The sequence below is a fragment of the Haliotis rufescens genome, unplaced genomic scaffold, assembly GCF_023055435.1.
Source record: "Haliotis rufescens isolate VD_foot unplaced genomic scaffold, xgHalRufe1.0.p SCAF_58, whole genome shotgun sequence".
Classification (NCBI taxonomy): domain Eukaryota; kingdom Metazoa; phylum Mollusca; class Gastropoda; order Lepetellida; family Haliotidae; genus Haliotis; species Haliotis rufescens.
The window spans coordinates 1,551,380-1,570,775 of record NW_025964312.1 but is presented as its reverse complement, the minus strand read 5'-3'; the positions used below and the strand labels follow the sequence as shown (position 1 = coordinate 1,570,775).

At 40.9% G+C, this 19,396-nt stretch overlaps 1 protein-coding gene across 6 annotated transcripts in view; it reads right to left on the bottom strand.

The window, feature by feature from the left end:
• LOC124112809 (high affinity cGMP-specific 3',5'-cyclic phosphodiesterase 9A-like) overlaps positions 1-19,396 on the bottom strand; it is a 101,567-nt gene that overhangs the window by 14,001 nt on the left and 68,170 nt on the right. For 4 of the 6 annotated variants that reach the window (XM_046472959.2, XM_046472955.2, XM_046472956.2 and 1 more), the window contains exons 3-6: positions 15,340-15,397; positions 3,261-3,363; positions 1,721-1,863; positions 1,063-1,204 (exon numbers count right to left, since the gene is read on the bottom strand). In XM_046472959.2, the coding sequence (XP_046328915.1) occupies positions 1,063-1,204; positions 1,721-1,863; positions 3,261-3,363; positions 15,340-15,397 (446 nt within the window). The remainder of the gene's footprint in view (positions 1-1,062; positions 1,205-1,720; positions 1,864-3,260; positions 3,364-15,339; positions 15,398-19,396) is intronic. The other 2 variants (XM_046472957.2, XM_046472958.2) reach the window with 1 other exon arrangement.

Here is a 19,396-nt window from a genome sequence, read left to right as displayed (position 1 = left end):
TCATGTAACATGCACCTGTAGCATCACATCATGTAACATGCACCTGTAGCATCACATCATGTAACATGCACCTGTAACATCACATCATGTAACATGCACCTGTAACATCACATCATGTAACATGCACCTGTAGCATCACATCATGTAACATGCACCTGTAGCATCACATCATGTAACATGCACCTGTAGCATCACATCATGTCACATGCACCTGTAGCATCACATCATGTAACATGCACCTGTAACATCACATCATGTAACATGCACCTGTAGCATCACATCATGTAACATGCACCTGTAGCATCACATCATGTCACATGCACCTGTAGCATCACATCATGTCACATGCACCTGTAGCATCACATCATGTAACATGCACCTGTAACATCACATCATGTAACATGCAGGAACCTACAATATGTAACATCATGATACAATTACAACATACCTTTACATTGTGTAACATACCTTTACATTGTGTAACATACCTTTACATTGTGTAACATACCTTTACATTGTGTAACATACCTTTACATTGTGTAACATACCTTTACATTGTGTAACATACCTCCACTGTGTGACATACCTTTACATTGTGTAACATACCTTTACATTGTGTAACATACCTTTACATTGTGTAACATACCTTTACATTGTGTAACATACCTTTACATTGTGTAACATACCTTTACATTGTGTAACATACCTTTACATTGTGTAACATACCATTGCATTGTGTAACATACCTTTACATTGTGTAACATACCTCCACTGTGTGACATACCTTTACATTGTGTAACATACCTTTACATTGTGTAACATACCTCCACTGTGTGACATACCTTTACATTGTGTAACATACCTTTACATTGTGTAACATACCATTGCATTGTGTAACATACCTTCACATTGTGTAACATACCTTTACATTGTGTAACATACCTTTACATTGTGTAACATACCTTTACATTGTGTAACATACCTTTACATTGTGTAACATACACTGATCAGTTGGCTGAATGTGGTTTAATACGGAAGTCGGAAGCAATAGCAGTGACTTACTTCGATATTGAACTTTGTGACAAAGCCGAGATCTATGTACATTTGCCGGAGAAGAATGAGCATTTCAGAGTCGTCCCACTGCCAGTTGTCGAACGTAGGCTTCCGTAAATAGTCCCGCACTTCATCTGTCATCTGGACTTGACTGCCAACAACACACAGTCAGATGTTTTAGTGATTTTCTAACATCTTAGCTATCGTTTGTCATCATCTTGCAGCCGACAGAATTAACAGTCTTCAAAAACATATTATTTTCCCATTCATTTATCCAGGAATTTCAAGAGCTAGCATTAAGTCTTTGAAAAAGTTAAATTCCCAAATTCCCATTGCGTCTCAGCTCTACATTTGGTCCTATATTCAATCAAGTACCATCAAACCAACAGGTTAAGTAGCTCAACACTTAAATATACTATGTATATCTCCTTATAGAATCCCTGCGCCTACATCTTGAGTGCATTTCACATGTAAATAATTCACAAAAATGACTTTGTTTTTGAAGAACAAATAACATTGGAAACAAATCATCATTCTGACAAGAAAGTACGATAAAGTACATCGTTCTCTCATCACGCCAAGGTCCCTAACTTTATCATTGGCCACAGCCAAGGTAAGCACAGCACATATTTATGATTAATATGATGGTTTCAAGAAACAGTCTCACCTCATTTTCATAAACTTTTCAAAAACCCGTTGGTTATGCTGCTCACTCTTTTTGAGAGATTTCTGTTTGTCCCAAAATGGCTGTAATGACGTCCCACTTGAGATATCCTTGAACAGACCTAACCAGCTTAAATGTTCAACACCCTGAAACAAAGAGAAATCATGTTAAGTGAGTGAGTGAGTGAGTGAGTGAGTGAGTGAGTTTGGTTTAACGCCGCTTTTAACAGTATTCCAGTTATATCGCGGCATGTCAGCTTAATGTGGGAGGAAAGCCCGAAGTGATGCAGGTCTTAGATGTTTACCAATTCGGTGAAACCCACGAGCAGGGGTATGGTGCTGACAAACCTAGAAACATAATTGGGGCGAACCGGGATTCGAACCCACAATCATAGGTTTCTGGCGTGGCCAAGGGACGCAACTCTGCACAGTGAATCGTGGCGCCTTAGACGACTGGGCCACCTGTGCCCCCAAATCATGTTAAGCCACACAGGACCAAGTCAGGCCTTCCCCTGTCCAGTCCTCTGATCACTTTGTACCGTATACACTGTAATAAGATCCCTAGGGCCCGCCCCACAACGCAATCTTAAACGTCAATGTAAATGTTACCTTTTTTATATTTGTTATTTAGCTTTGCATCCTTTGCATGAATTTGGTATTTCTGCTGTTTATCACAGTGGAGTGAGGTCCATATGGACATAGTTGGTAGATATCGACTACTTGGGTCAAAATGATGACCACAGTTCAGTTGGGTTTAACGCCGCTTTGAACAGTATTTCATTTAAGATTATTGAACTTAAATAGCTATGTACATGCACATATGTGTGTGTGTGTGTGTGTGTGTATGTGTGTGTGTGTGTGTGTGTGTGTGTGTGTGTGTGTGTGTGTGTGTGTGTGTGTGTGTGTGTGTGTGTATGGCTGCTTAGTAACTCTAAGTGGACAAATGCCGATATTATAGTGAGTGAGTTGGGTTTAACGCCGCTTTTAACAGTATTCCAGTTATATCGCGACGTGTCAGCTTAATGTGGGAGGAAAGCCCGAAGTTTTGCAGATCTCAAACGTTTATAACTTTGATGAAATCCATGAGCACGGGTACGGTGCTGACAAACCTGGAAACATAATCGGGGCGAACCGGGATTCACAATTACAATTTCCAGGCAAATGTAAGGGATGCAACTCTACTCATCGATTTGCAGCATATCAGATGACTGCGACACCCTTGGCCTTCCACGGGTAAGATGCTGATGAACCAAGGATCATAATCACAGTGAATGTGGGATTCGAACCCATGCCCAGCGGACATCTGCAGCTAAGGGTCACAACTCTGCACATGGAGTTGTAGTGCCTGACCACTGGGCCACTTCTGCCATATAGAAATGAAGGTTATATTTCATCCAGCAATGTCACATGAGAAACACATCTTGGGAGAGTGATTCACAGCCATGTTGGGATTAAACCTGGCCTTAACCCTGAGAGGCAAACACATCGATCAAAGGGCCACCACACAACCTTGACTGTTGGTGGCACTTCTGATCTGGACATACCTCTAGCTTTTCCTTAAAGTCTTCCACCTTCTCCTTCATGTCGTGGACGATGGAGGGGATGTCGCCGTTGTCCACAAACACCCGCTTCTCCAGCTTCTGTAACCTGGAAACAAACACATCTGCACTTGAGGGACTAACTAGAAACAAACACATCTGCACTTGAGCGACTAACCAGAAACAAACACAACCTCACATGAGGGACTAACCAGAAACAAACAAATACCCTGAAAAGTTAAGATATCAAATTATTATTAAAAGACATGAAGCTTGTTATAATTCTTCTCCCTGCACTCCCCAGCGACCCCCTTTTCATCCATTCAACTGCATCCTAGTATAAATCTGCAGAACCAAATTTAGATAGATCCAGCAAACCTTATTCAAACTTGTTGCTCTTGTTTGTTCAATTTGCCCAAGTGTTTCATTCACATCCTCTTTGGTTTGGGTAGGATTCAACAAAGTGTTTGAAGAGACTGTAAAATCATTGTATTGAGCTGTCAATGTCCATCACCAATGTCAATCACCAATACTTCACACAATCAGTTTGTCTTATCAACCAACTCTACAAAGCAACAGACACTACATCAGCATTTCTCCCTATTACATTAAAATACCATAGAGTTTACTTGGCTAAGTCCCCCCTCTCATCATGTCCGGAAGGCAAGAAGGCGGGACCTTGAAAAGCCTGCCTTGACAATGGAGAGGTTCTGAGAGCAACAGCCTGGGCAGATTATAGTTGGTTGGTTTGTTGTTTTACGCCGCACTCAGCAATATTCCAGCTATATGACGGCGGTCTGTAAATAATCGAGTCTGGACCAGACAATCCAGTGATTAATATCATGAGCATCGATCCACGCAATTGGGATCGATGACATGGATCAACCAAGTCAGTGAGCCTGACCACCCGATCCCGTTTGTTGCCTCTTACACAAGTATAGTTGCCTTTTACGGCAAGCATGGGTTGCTGAAGACCTATTCTACCCCGGAATGGCAGATTATGGAGGAACTTTAGGGCTACTCAGTAATGTTCAGAGTAGGGAGATATTTGATTCCTGCTGCATACCTGAAGCATGACAGGAGGAAAAAGCCCAATTCTTTATCACTGCCAATATTGGTGTAAATGATTGTTATCAAAGACCCACCTCACTACCAAACATCCACCTCACTACCAAACACCCACCTCACTACCAAACACCCACCTCACTACCAAACATCCACCTCACTACCAAACACCCACCTCACTACCAAACACCCACCTCACTACCAAACATCCATCTCACTACCAAACACCCACCTCACTACCAAACACCCCACTTCACTACCAAACACACACCTCACTACCAAACATCCATCTCACTAACAAACACCCACCTCACTACCAAACATCCTTCTCACTACCAAACTTCCACCTCACTACCAAACACCCACCTCACTAACAAACATCCATCTCACTACCAAACATCCACCTCACTACCAAACACCCACCTCACTACCAAACACCCACCTCACTACCAAACATCATTCTCACTACCAAACATCCATCTCACTACCAAACACCCCACCTCACTACCAAACACCCCACCTCACTACCAAACACCCACCTCACTACCAAACATGACATGTTTGTGACATAACGGTCATTTGGTTGCGAGTTCAACTCCAAGCATGGTGGGGGCCACCTATCACAGTGGGGAGTTTGACTGGTGGCAGCGATAGTATAGAGAGCTCCTCGAACGGACTATCACTGTGAGGAGCTTGGTATCTAGCACACCTAAGGGACACAACCCTGTACAGGTATCGAGCACACCTAAGGGACACAACTCTGTACAGGTATCGAGCACACCTAAGGGTCACAACTCTGTACAGGTATCGAGCACACCTAAGGGACACAACCCTGTACAGGTATCGAGCACACCTAAGGGACAAAACTCTGTACAGGTATCGAGCACACCTAAGGGACACAACTCTGTACAGGTATCGAGCACACCTAAGGGTCACAACTCTGTACAGGTATCGAGCACACCTAAGGGACACAACCCTGTACAGGTATCGAGCACACCTAAGGGACACAACTCTGTACAGTGATCAAGCTGTAGTCGCTTGTGGACCACCGTCTACCCACACACCCTTGTGATGTAGAATTAGTAACATGGGACCTCATCAAAAAGGTAAAAAATCATAGTATTTCAAACCTAAACAAAACATTATTAAACAGTGAGTGAGTGAGTGAGTGAGTGAGTGAGTGAGTGAGTGAGTGAGTGAGTGAGTGAGTGAGTGAGAAAAGCCCAAAGTGCAGGTATCAGACTGAACAATTGACTTCCTAAAATACAACTACAATAGACCAGCACCATCTGGATCATTAAAAGAAATTTATAACTGTACAATTTGCATACCATGTTTCACATATTGCATTGTATCAAGATCGTTTAACCTGACAATATGATTCCATCCCTGTCCCCATTGTATCAAGATCGTTTACCTGTCCATATTTGATTCCATCCCTGTCAGCATCGTATCAAGATCGTTTACCTGTCCATATTTGATTCCATCCCTGTCCGCATCGTATCAAGATCGTTTACCTGTCCATATTTGATTCCATCCCTGTCCGCATCGTATCAAGATCGTTTACCTGACAAAATTTGATTCCATCCCTGTCCGCATCATATCAAGATCGTTTACCTGACAATATTTGATTCCATCCCTGTCCCCATCGTATCATGATCGTTTAACCTGACAATATTTGATTCCATCCCTGTCCGCATCGTATCATGATCGTTTAACCTGTCAATATTTTTTTCCACCCCTGTCCGCATCGTATCATGATTGTTTACCTGACAATATTTGATTCCATCCCTGTCCACATCGTATCAAGATCGTTTACCTGACAATATTTGATTCCATCCCTGTCCGCATCGTAACAACAGGTTTGTGGGTCAAGTCCAAAAGCAAACTGGAGTTAATAAAGTTAACCTGAAGTTCACCTCTTCATGAAGGAATACAAGCACACAGTTGTCAATGCCACATGAAATTTAATAGACTGTAGATTGCATCAGAGTGATAGGGACTGCTAGGAGACAGCTGCTGCCGAATCAGCCGTCACCAGATGTAGATTAACATTGACTGAAAGACAGGCCAAGGGCAGGAGGTAGGACGCTGTACAATTATTAGTTATTGAACCTAACTTTAATAATGTTTTTGAAGTTAAGAATTATCCATTGACCGAAAGACAGGCCAAGGGCAGGAGGTAGGACGCTGTACAATAAAAAGCTATTGAACATAAATTAAATAATATTTTTGAAGTTAAGAATTATCCATTGACTGAAAGACAGGCCAAGGGCAGGAGGTAGGACGTTGTACAATTATTAGTTATTGAATTCAACTTAATACACAACTTTTTTATGGTAAGAATTACCACATTCTCAGCATACTTATAAACATAAAACAAAATATTTGTAAGTGTGTCAGATCTCAACTATTTTTTAAATTTACAGGCACTCTTTTACTCAATGTTTGTCAGGCTTTCTGTTAAAAAAGTGTCACTTTTTTTAAATAACCAAAGAAACTACAACACAGTACTTTTAAAACATTTGAGTCCAATCATTCATTACCAGCAATGTTAGAAAAGAAGTATGTGGTGATACATGTAAAAAACCCATCAGACTGACCAATCAAAATAAAGCCTCCAATACCAGGGTGAACTTCTTTATAAATGCATGAATAAAAAACCCAGACAATTTAATTTAATTTAAACCTACTTTAGTTTTTTCGACAAACTGAAATGATACTGGGTGGTCCAAAATGAAATTAAATTCATGAAACGTTTCATGAAACATGCCTTCAGACATGATTACCAAAACACATTCCGAAATCTGAAATCGTGACATGCTCTGCTGACATGGAAAAGTCCTGGAATAACACGAGCAACAAGACTCCACACATATGTTGTTGGCTACATTTCATTTATATTACAGGGCAGACAGGGAACTATCAGTCCGTATCACATGCTGGTGATACACTCCCTCACAAGTGCTGTATTCATGGAGCTTGTTATTGTATCTAATATTGACGAGGTGTAGACCACAGCTAAAGCTTAAACAGATGTTGAATATGGAAACTACACCGAGATAAACTGGATACATGTTATGCGGTGGTCAGAAATGTGTTGGAAGAAAATCTTGTGGCATGTAAGCTCTGAATCTATTGCATGTGCTTGTGGTTCTATCCAAAATCAGTGTTGTGGGTGAAATAATGTTTGAAATACTAGTTATAACATCTGGAGCTTCATTAGAAAACAGGCTTTTAGATATAGGCTTTTAAAAATGTTAAAAATGGTCAAATTTTTCCCTCGGCCCGGTTTGATTCCCCACATGGGTATAATGTGTCAAGTCCATTTTTGCTTTGCCCCAGCATATGGCTCAAATATTGCTAAAAAGTGGAAAAAATACACTCACTCACAATATTGATTTATTGATTGAGTATGGTTTCACGACGCTTTTAGCACTATTCCAGCAATATCACAGCGGGGAACACCAGAAATGGGCTTCACACATTGTACCCATGTCAGGAATCAAACCCGGGTCTTCGGCGTGACGAGCGAACGCTTCAACCACTAGGCTACCCGACCGCCCCCACTCACAATAACTAAGAACCACTAAATAATTCTGTTGTACATCTTTATTTCAGATCTCAAACCAAAAGAAAAATGAAAAACAAAAGAAAAAACAAGTTACCAAGATTTGGAATACTAGGAACTCTGCGGGCATTTCTAATCATAGGGAGTGGCCTCGGTGTAATTCTTATTCAAGTTTATATGATAAAACTTCCAAATCTGGCCAACCACAGAAATGCCCGGATTCTCTTCAAAGAAACATCACACCAAACAACAATTTCAAGATCAAACACAACCCTTGCAAGAGTTAATGCAGGGCCAGTTGGTCCTTGGAACCAATCACATATAGCCCTTGCAGGGCCAGTTGGTCCTTGGAAAAAATCGCACACATCCCAGGCTACAGCTACGAGCAAGCTTGAGAAAATGATAAACCGTTTATCAAGAATGAACATAATCGCATCAACTGGAAAAACTCAAATTGAATTTAAGGATGAAATAGAAGCATTTGTGAAGGAAGAGTGTGTACAAGTTCTTGGTTCCAACCGAAGTGAATTCACAGATCTCAGCAGCACTGAAGAGTCAAAATTGATCCTGAAGACCTTAAGTCATTTCATGAACAAAGAAGAGGATTCTGACGAACTTAATGAAAAAATAAAAACATTTATTTCCCTTCCGCCAAATTCAGCCAAAGATGTATTTTTGAATTTACATGAATTTTCATGGAGTCTGGATTCTCGGATCTGTGAACAAAGTCCGTTTCTTGTTGGTTTTGTGCATTCAGCTCCAGATCACTTTGAACAAAGACAGGAAATCCGAAAAACCTTTGGATCCATAAAAAGAATTGACACTAAATCAATAAGGACTGTCTTCATGCTAGGACAGTCACTAAATTCTACAAAACAGGAATCAATAGCCAACGAATCAAAACATTTTCAGGACATCGTGCAAGGAAACTTCATTGACTCGTACAGAAATCTCACCTACAAACACATAATGGCTTACCACTGGATCAATACAAACTGCCGACATGTTGACTTCATTATGAAAATTGACGATGACACGATGGTGAATATTTATAAAATAGTTGACTACCTGAAAGGGAAGTCAACAAAAAACCTATTTCATTGTTATCGACTAGAGTCGTTATCAATTCCGTTTCGCCGCCCCAATGCACGAGTGTATGTTCCTGAACATGTGTATCCCTTCTACAGGTGGCCGAAGTCATGTTTGGGGTTTGGGTATTTTGTTACGCAGGACATCGTTACTCAAATTTTAGAAACATCAAGGGATGCAAAATTCATAAATACAGACGATGTGTTTGTGACTGGGATACTGACACTGAAAGCTGGTGTGGATGTCACCACGTTGTCCAAGAGAGACGTGGAGCTGTTTGCTGCCAGTGACCAGAGGAACATGTCTTGTGAATATGTGAAAAACTTGATGTTTGTGATTGACAGAGACAAAGGTCAAAGGGGTACCTTCAATGGCTATTGGGAAAGATTTGACAAATGTAAAAGTATCAACCACCCTGCTGACAAATAAAGACTTGAAACTCCACACGACCTATGATCATCATCCATGTGCAATTATAAACTTCAAGTTCAATGATAAACCCCCATGTTCAATGATAAACTTCCATCTGCAATTTTGTAATGCAATGGTTGACCTCAGTAAGTAATATCCAACCTCTAAGTCCATGGGAAGTGATGACCTTTCATAAGCAGTGATGAACCAACACAAGCAACCATCAGCCACCGAGAGCAACCATCAGCCACCGAGAGCAACTATCAGCCACCACGAGCAACCAACGTCCACCAAGAGCAACTATCAGCCACCACGAGCAACCATCAGCCACTGAGAGCAACCATCGGCCACTCAGAGCAACCATCAGCCACCATGAGCAACCATCAGCCACCACGATCAACAATCAGCCATTGCAAGCAATAATAAAAGTCTACCAGGTCAACTTCCACAGGAAACAGTGAACCGCCCTGAGAAATGATAAACCTTCATAAGCAATAACCCACCTCTTCACGCAGCAATCGATCACCCCCTCCCTCCCCTAACCCACCCCATTCATACATACTTCGATCTAACCCCAGACTAACCACCACATTCTTCAACAGCAGGTCTGCCTGAGTGAATGTTATTTTACAGCAGTCAGCATATCCTCACATGGCTGTAAGTAATCAAGTCATGGCCAGACTGGCTGATGTAAGATCGATCAATTCTATCCAGGTATGATGTGTGTGCTAGGCCACACATTGCTACCAGCCATTCCTCATCTTAATCAGCATGCCTGGGGTCCAACTCTGTCCCAGGGGTCTTACTCTGTCCCTGGGGTCCTACTCTGTCCCTGGGGTCCTACTCTGTCCCTGGGGTCTTACTCTGTCCCTGGGGTCTTACTCTGTCCCTGGGGTCCTACTCTGTTCCTGGGGTCTTACTCTGTCCCTGAGGTCTTACTCTGTCCCTGGGGTCCTAATCTGTCCCTGGGGTCTTACTCTGTCCCTGGGGTCCTACTCTGTCCCTGGGGTCTTACTCTGTCCCTGGGGTCCTACTCTGTCCCAGGGGTCAGTCCTCAGTTGCCAACAACAAACGTTATATAATGTATGGAGTTCAAGGTAATGACATTTTAAAACATAACCTCTTAAAATTAAAATCCTGTTGTTGTGCCGTGCCGTTGCTTTTTGCTGAACTGTCACAATACTCAAAATAGTTTTTCTGTGGAAAATATCGCAGCAGTTAATTAAACCGTGACTTAGTTAGGGATTCTCTTCATGAAAATGGCTTTTCACCAGCTTACAACATAAATATTATGCAAGGGGAAACAGAGGACATGGTATCCAACTTTTCAACATTGTTTGGCTATCATGACAAGCATCAAAACCACCAACAGAAGACACACATGGGGTACAAGGTGTCTATTCCACATAGAATCTCCAAGGGGAGACAAGCATTGGGTACAGGACCTGTTTGAAGCCACCATGACAAATCATCAGACAACTTGAGTGAATATAAAACTTGCAAGAAAATGTAAATCTCCTTACTTAAGTGTTTCCATCCTCAACAGTACCAAAAATATCTAAAAAAATATCTTCATCCTCTCCAAGGGTCAACACCCAGAGCACAAATTATTTCAATTATGGAATAAATAAACACCCAAAATATTTTCTTCTCCCCATAATTACATATCATTAGATTTACACTAAATCCTTATGTCAAAAGTCAAACTACTGTGACAAAAGTTACTTTCTTTGGCATTGAATACCTTAGACACCAGAAGCAAATTATCTCGTAACCACACGTGCGAGTTATGACTTAATGATATAATCACATCCAATTTACAAAGTCTTTATAACTATGTATGATATTTCTGGCATATATTGGATTTTCAGAACCTGACGATAATCTCATCATTTCCATTTCACACCCATCCTTTCATTCATCGCTTTTATGAACATGCTGCAAAAGCCAGTCATCTAACAACAGTAACCCTATCTGATGAAAAGCAGCCACTATCGTTAATAATTGGATAAAGACGACCATCAATCACCTCACTGATTAATTTCGGGTAACAAATTACATTTATCTTGTACCTCAACATGAGGCTTTTCTGTCTATGTCAGCCATGCTGCCATCCTACTGTTCTCATCATTCAAACAGGCTGAAGATCTGGACGCCATACCGCCATCCTACTGTTCTCATCATTCAGACAGGCTGAGGATCTGGACGCCATCCTACTGTTCTCGTCATTAAGAAGGGCTGTGGATCTGGACGCCATACCGCCATCCTACTGTTCTCGTCATTCAGACAGGCTGAGGATCTTGAGGCAAACCGCCATCCTACTGTTCTCATCATTCAGACAGGCTGAAGATCTGGACGCCATACCGCCATCCTACTGTTCTCATCATTCAGACAGGCTGAGGATCTGGACGCCATACCGCCATACCGCCATCCCACTGTTCTCATCATTCAGACAGGCTGAGGATCTGGACGCCATCCTACTGTTCTCGTCATTCAGACGGGCTGTGGATCTGGATGCCATACCGCCATCCTACTGTTCTCGTCATTCAGACGGGCTGTGGATCTGGATGCCATACCGCCATCCTACTGTTCTCATCATTCAGACAGGCTGAAGATCTGGACGCCATACCGCCATCCTACTGTTCTCGTCATTCAGACGGGCTGAGGATCTGGATGCCATACCGCCATCCTACTGTTCTCGTCATTTAGACAGGCTGAGGATCTGGATGCCATACCGCCATACCGCCATCCCACTGTTCTCATCATTCAGACAGGCTGAGGCTCTGGACGCCATCCTACTGTTCTCGTCATTCAGACGGGCTGAGGATCTGGATGCCATACCGCCATCCTGCTGTTCTCGTCATTCAGACGGGCTGAGGATCTGGACAATCTAGTTAGTGAGTTTAATACCACATTATCGCAGTTCATGGAATATGAGTGAGTGAGTGAGTATGGTTTTATGCCACTTATATCACGGCAGGGGGACACACTTGGGCTTCAATGGGCTTCACACATTGTACCCATGTGGGGAATCGAACCCAGGCCTTCATGATGAGTGAACTCCTTAACCACAAGGCTACATCCCCCCTTCCCCCCCCCCACCACACACACACACACACACACACACACACACACACACACACACACACACACACACACACACATGTGAGCTAAAAGTTGGAGGACAGCCTGAAACATCATCACAAATCCTCTCCGATGATAAATAAGAAACATCTCAATGTCAAAATACATTTTCACACGTTAACAAAAAACTTCTAGAGTCATTGAACGAGGACTACTTTAGTGCATGCAATGCCATCATTAGTTCCATCAGCACTTCACGGCTCCCCATGAGAGGATGAAACACTGATTATTGGAGATCTACTCCACATCACTGATACCAGTGTTTCATTACGACGCTTGATATAGTAGACATACATAATTACACCAATAATTGCTATTGATGAAAGTCACTAGACTCGTGAATGACACCATTCCTCTCAACCCTTAGTTTTGATGTTGTTGTTTTATTGAAATACATCCAACATGGGAATTGTCACTAGATCGGCAAGGTTACTCCGTGCATGCAAGTCACTGAGGGGGAAGAAAACATTATCTCGGGAAAATCAGATGTTTTACTCCGATACGCTGCCGCTCCACCCGGAGATCTGAGATCATCTATAGGAGGTCGCATCAGGTGAACTTCCTAATCAGCCAATCAACATCAAGATATGTAAATTTCTTCAAAGAGTGAGCAAAACATTCAGCCAAGCATGGCTGATGTCTGGAGCTCGAAATGAAAATAACTGAAGATATTCTGAATAAATACAAATAAAGCCATGCTTCTATATTGTGGTGGATATTTCCAACATCGTAGTTTCTGAGTGCAATTTCAGACATTCAGTTGAAGTTAAGTGTGTGAAAATGGGGTCCAATTTAGGGTTGGGACGAGTCCAAATTTATTACCCATTGTAGGTTTCAAGAGATAGATACAAAATGTCTGACTGGGAATTGTTTTACCGCAGCCCTGGCCATAACTCCTAAGATACACGTATCAAAATTACTGAAAATGATGGTTAGGACCAGTTTGGGCCAGTAGACTCAAAAGAACTTTGCACGGACAGCTGATGCATGCCTTTCACCTTCGGCAAATTGATTCCCATGATGTTACGAGTGTTGTTGACATTCCCTGTAATGAGTACTTGTGAGATAAATTGTTAACTGGATCGAAAGAATGAACAAAGATATGACTACACAAGGCATACTATTAGGGCTGGGACGAGTCCAAATTTACTATCCGGGTACCCGACCCTCTATTACCTGACCCTACCCGCGTTCCCACTGTAGGCATCAAGAGTTGGGAACAAAATGTCTGATTGGGAATTGTTTTACTGCAGCAAAAACTATTTAGATACATGTATCAAACTATCAAACGATCTGATCATGAATACACTGAATGAAGTTGACTGAAGCTTTATCTTTTCTTAAACATATTCAAGTCAAAAGGAATGTGTGCATCGCAGAAAGAAATGCAAACATCAGTGACTTGTAGTGTAACCACTGACCCATAGTGAGTTTTTGTCATTAAGCAATACATCACTTGACAAACCACAGGGTACCTTGGTACCACTCAGTACCCACCTGACCCGAGTACCAGAACTTCCCGTCCCAACCCTCATCCAATTCTATAGAAATCGTGAATGTTGTTTTACGACACATCTCTAATACAACAGCCTGAAAACAATTTTTAGAGGACAAGCAAGGACCCACAAGAAAACTGAGGCAAATTTAGGTGTCAACATTTTGGACCAAGCATGTGAAATTTCAGTTTCTGAAGAGTTGGTTGGTTGGTTGGTTTGTTGTTTTACGCTGCACTCAGCAATATTCCAGCTATATGACGGCGGTCTGTAAATAATTGAGTCTGGACCAGACAATCCAGTGATCAATATCATGAGCATCGATCCACGCAATTGGGACCGATGACATGTATCAACCAAGTCAGCGAGCCTGACCACCCGATCCTGTTAGTTGCCTTTTACGACAAGCATAAGTTTCTGAAGAGAAGATGAATGCAGACATTGGTGGCGTTGGAAGCTACAACTCAACTTACCTTCAGTGAGTATAATATTTAAACAGGAGTTTCGATGCTGTTTCTTGAGAACTGGTTAAATATATGATGAAGCCTTTGCTGGCTTTCAGGTGAAACAAACATAAACTATTCCTACCCCACCAATGATACGTTCGAATGAGTGCACGGGCTAAAACCAATGTTGTCGTCATGGAATGGTGAGGTGAGGTGAAATTGGGTTTAACGTCGCGTCCAAGATTATTGCACTTATATAGCGACGTGCATGCACGTGTATGTGTGTGTTTGGCTGCTTGTACTAGTCCGGACTGATGCCGATTTATAGTGCTAGCTCACTGAGATACCATGCCGCAGTTTAACATGAATACCCCACTCAGACACAGTATACTGACTCCGAGCCGACCAGTCCTTGTTTTAGCCCCTTAATGCCGAGCGCCAGACATGGTAACAACAAGTACAATCTTTTAACGTCTTTTTGTATGACGCGGCCCGGGATCGAACCCCGGACCTTCCGCTCTCCGGGCGGACGCTCTACCACAAGACCACGGAGGCGGTCCGTCATGGAATGAACAGTACAGAATTAAAACATGGCCCATAAGGACAGAACGCTTATGTACATAAACTGCCAGGCAAAAGAACGTATACACTCATGTTTGATCGTGGCTAAAAATGAAACAAACAAGAAATAGTTGTTTGATGGTGATGGGTTACACAGGTATAATAGTTCTGTTTTGGACCTCAAGTTTACAGTGTTTTGGCACCTGTTGCCTAGCAACAACTTTTGTAATTTTTGGGTCAAATCCAATTTTCATGTGTATACCCTCTTCTACCCTGCAGTTCAGAAGTAATTAAGATTGTCTTACCTTTGCTCTAACGAGTTCATGTCAAAACCAAGGTGTGAGACTAAAGTTGTTGGTTTACCTGTAAATATGAAAATATCATGTTCCAAGATAAACACAAAAAAGAAACAAAAGATATCAAAGAGCTGAACAATAATTTAACTAAGCTGCAGACAGTCAGGGGGTGAGTGAGTGATAGAAAGGGGGAGAAAGGAAGAAAGGGGAAGGAGTTCACTTCCATCATCACCACAATCATCATCTTTCATCATCATCATCTTTCATCATCATCATCCATCATCATCATCATCTTTCATCATCATCATCTTTAGCATCATCATCTTTCATCATCATCATCTTTAGCATCATCATCTTTCATCATCACCTTTCATCATCATCTTTCATCATCATCTTTAGCATCATCTTTCATCATCATCTTAAGCATCATCACCTTTCATCATCATCTTTAGCATCATCATCTTTCATCATCATCTTCAGCATCATCTTTCATCATCATCTTTCATCATCATCTTTCATCATCATCTTAAGCATCATCATCTTTCATCATCATCTTTCATCATCATCTTTCATCATCATCTTTAGCATCATCATCTTTCATCATCATCTTTAGCATCATCATCTTTCATCATCATCTTTCATCATCATCTTTAGCATCATCATCTTTCATCATCATCTTTCATCATCATCTTTCATCATCATCTTTAGCATCATCATCTTTCATCATCATCTTTAGCATCATCATCTTTCATCATCATCTTTAGCATCATCATCTTTCATCATCATCTTTAGCATCATCATCTTTAGCATCATCATCTTTCATCATCATCTTTCATCATCATCTTAAGCATCATCATCTTTCATCATCATCTTTAGCATCATCATCTTTCATCATCATCTTTAGCATCATCTTTAGCATCATCATCTTTCATCATCATCTTTCATCATCATCTTTAGCATCATCATCTTTCATCATCATCTTTCATCATCATCTTTCATCATCATCTTTAGCATCATCATCTTTCATCATCATCTTTAGCATCATCATCTTTAGCATCATCTTTCATCATCATCTTTCATCATCATCTTAAGCATCATCATCTTTCATCATCATCTTTAGCATCATCATCTTTCATCATCATCTTTAGCATCATCTTTAGCATCATCATCTTTCATCATCATCTTTCATCATCATCTTTAGCATCATCATCTTTCATCATCATCTTTCATCATCATCTTTCATCATCATCTTTAGCATCATCATCTTTCATCATCATCTTTAGCATCATCATCTTTAGCATCATCTTTCATCATCATCTTTCATCATCATCTTTAGCATCATCATCTTTCATCATCATCTTTCATCATCATCTTTCATCATCATCTTTAGCATCATCATCTTTAGCATCATCACCTTTCATCATCATCTTTAGCATCATCATCTTAAGCATCATCATCTTTCATCATCATCTTTCATCATCATCTTTCATCATCATCTTTAGCATCATCATCTTTCATCATCATCTTTAGCATCATCATCTTTCATCATCATCTTTCATCATCATCTTTAGCATCATCATCTTTCATCATCATCTTTCATCATCATCTTTCATCATCATCTTTAGCATCATCATCTTTCATCATCATCTTTAGCATCATCATCTTTCATCATCATCTTTAGCATCATCATCTTTCATCATCATCTTTAGCATCATCATCTTTAGCATCATCATCTTTCATCATCATCTTTCATCATCATCTTAAGCATCATCATCTTTCATCATCATCTTTAGCATCATCATCTTTCATCATCATCTTTAGCATCATCTTTAGCATCATCATCTTTCATCATCATCTTTCATCATCATCTTTAGCATCATCATCTTTCATCATCATCTTTCATCATCATCTTTCATCATCATCTTTAGCATCATCATCTTTCATCATCATCTTTAGCATCATCATCTTTAGCATCATCTTTCATCATCATCTTTCATCATCATCTTTAGCATCATCATCTTTCATCATCATCTTTCATCATCATCTTTCATCATCATCTTTAGCATCATCATCTTTAGCATCATCACCTTTCATCATCATCTTTAGCATCATCATCTTTCATCATCATCTTTCATCATCATCTTTAGCATCATCATCTTTCATAATCATCTTTCATAATCATCTTTCATCATCATCTTTCATCATCATCTTTAGCATCATCATCTTTCATCATCATCTTTAGCATCATCATCTTTCATCATCATCTTTAGCATCATCATCTTTCATCATCATCTTTCATCATCATCTTTAGCATCATCATCTTTCATCATCATCTTTAGCATCATCATCTTTCATCATCATCTTTAGCATCATCATCTTTCATCATCATCTTTAGCTTCATCATCTTTAGCTTCATCATCTTACATCATCTTTAGCATCATCATCTTTCATGATCATCTTTCATCATAATCTTTAGCATCATCGTCTTTCATCATCATCATCTTTCATCATCATCTTTAGCATCATCATCTTTAGCATCATCATCTTTAGCATCATCATCTTTCATCATCATCAGCATCATCGTCTTTCATCATCATCATCTTTCATCATAATCTTTAGCTTCATCATCAGCATCATCATCATTATCATCATGAACTTAAGCATCATCATCATCACTCCCACAATCATCATCATCTTTCATCACCACAAAAGGCATGCCACTTTCATGATGGGATATTTTTAAGTGAGTGAGTGAGTGGGTTGGTGCATGAGTGAGTGAGCTATTTGTTTGTTTGTTCGTTCGAGAACGAGCTAGATAGCAAGTCAGTGAGCGAGCAAAGCTTAGTGCAGTACTGAATGGTATTTAAATCACACAACAACATGCCATCTTAATGTGGATGGTAAGCCTGAAGTGGCCCACACAATGCAGACTTTTACTACTTTGGTGAAACAACATGCAGGGGAATATCCACGACACCATCAAGCTGATAACATTCGGGGAAAGGGAGTCAGAAAAATGATAATATGACAGCTTTATCATGTAGTGGTGAAATACTGTATTCATTGGCAAAAAAATGAAAAAATAAACTCCTGTCAAACAGCACTTTATGCAGAAGTACTTTCAGTCTGGCTAAATGACACAATAATATTTACAGTAAGATGCCAATTACTAAGAGGGGAGATGACATGGGGTTTAATGTTGCTTTACAAGATTGTTGCACTTCTAAAAGTGCATCTGCACAAGCGTGTATGGGGAGGGGCTTGTACTAGTCCGGAATAAAGCCGGTTTTATAGTGCTAGCCCACTGAGGTACCATGCCGCAGTTTTACATAAATACCCTACTCAGACACAGTATACTGACTCCAAGCCGACCAGTCCTTGTTTGAGCTTTAGCCCCTTAATGCCGAGTATCAGGTCAGGTAACAAGACATTACCATTTTGGGTAACGTCTTTTGGTATTGTGCAGCCAGGTATCGAGCTGCAACTTCCTGCTCTTTGGGCAGACGCTCCATCTACTACCAGATTACAAAGAAAGCAAATTGCTGTGCCTCTCAGGAAAATATCAACTTTGTCAGATTAGTCAATGAGATAAACATCCTATTTGAGGAGAATAGACAAATATCCTATCAAAAAGGTCTGACCAGAACCAGCAGTTGCTGGCATGAGTGAGTTGGGTTTTGAACACCGCTTTTAACAGTGTTCCAGTTATATCACGGCGTGTCAGCTTAATGTGGGAGGAAAGCCCGAAGTAATGCACGTTTACAACTTCGGTGAAACCCACGAGCACGGGTATGATGCTGACAAACCTAGAAACATAATCGAGGCGAACCGGGATTCGAACCATCAACCATAGGTTTCTGGCGTGCCCAAGGGACGCAACTCTGCACAGCGACTAGCGGCGCCTTAGACGACTGGGCCACCCGTGCCCCCAGTTACTGGCATGAACAAAGGTCCACCCAGTCTGGGTACAATTACATGCATTAAAGGTCACACATTATCACACACAATCCAATTTGCTTGAGCTCTCACAACAATCAACGCAGGATATTGAAGACCAATTCTGCGC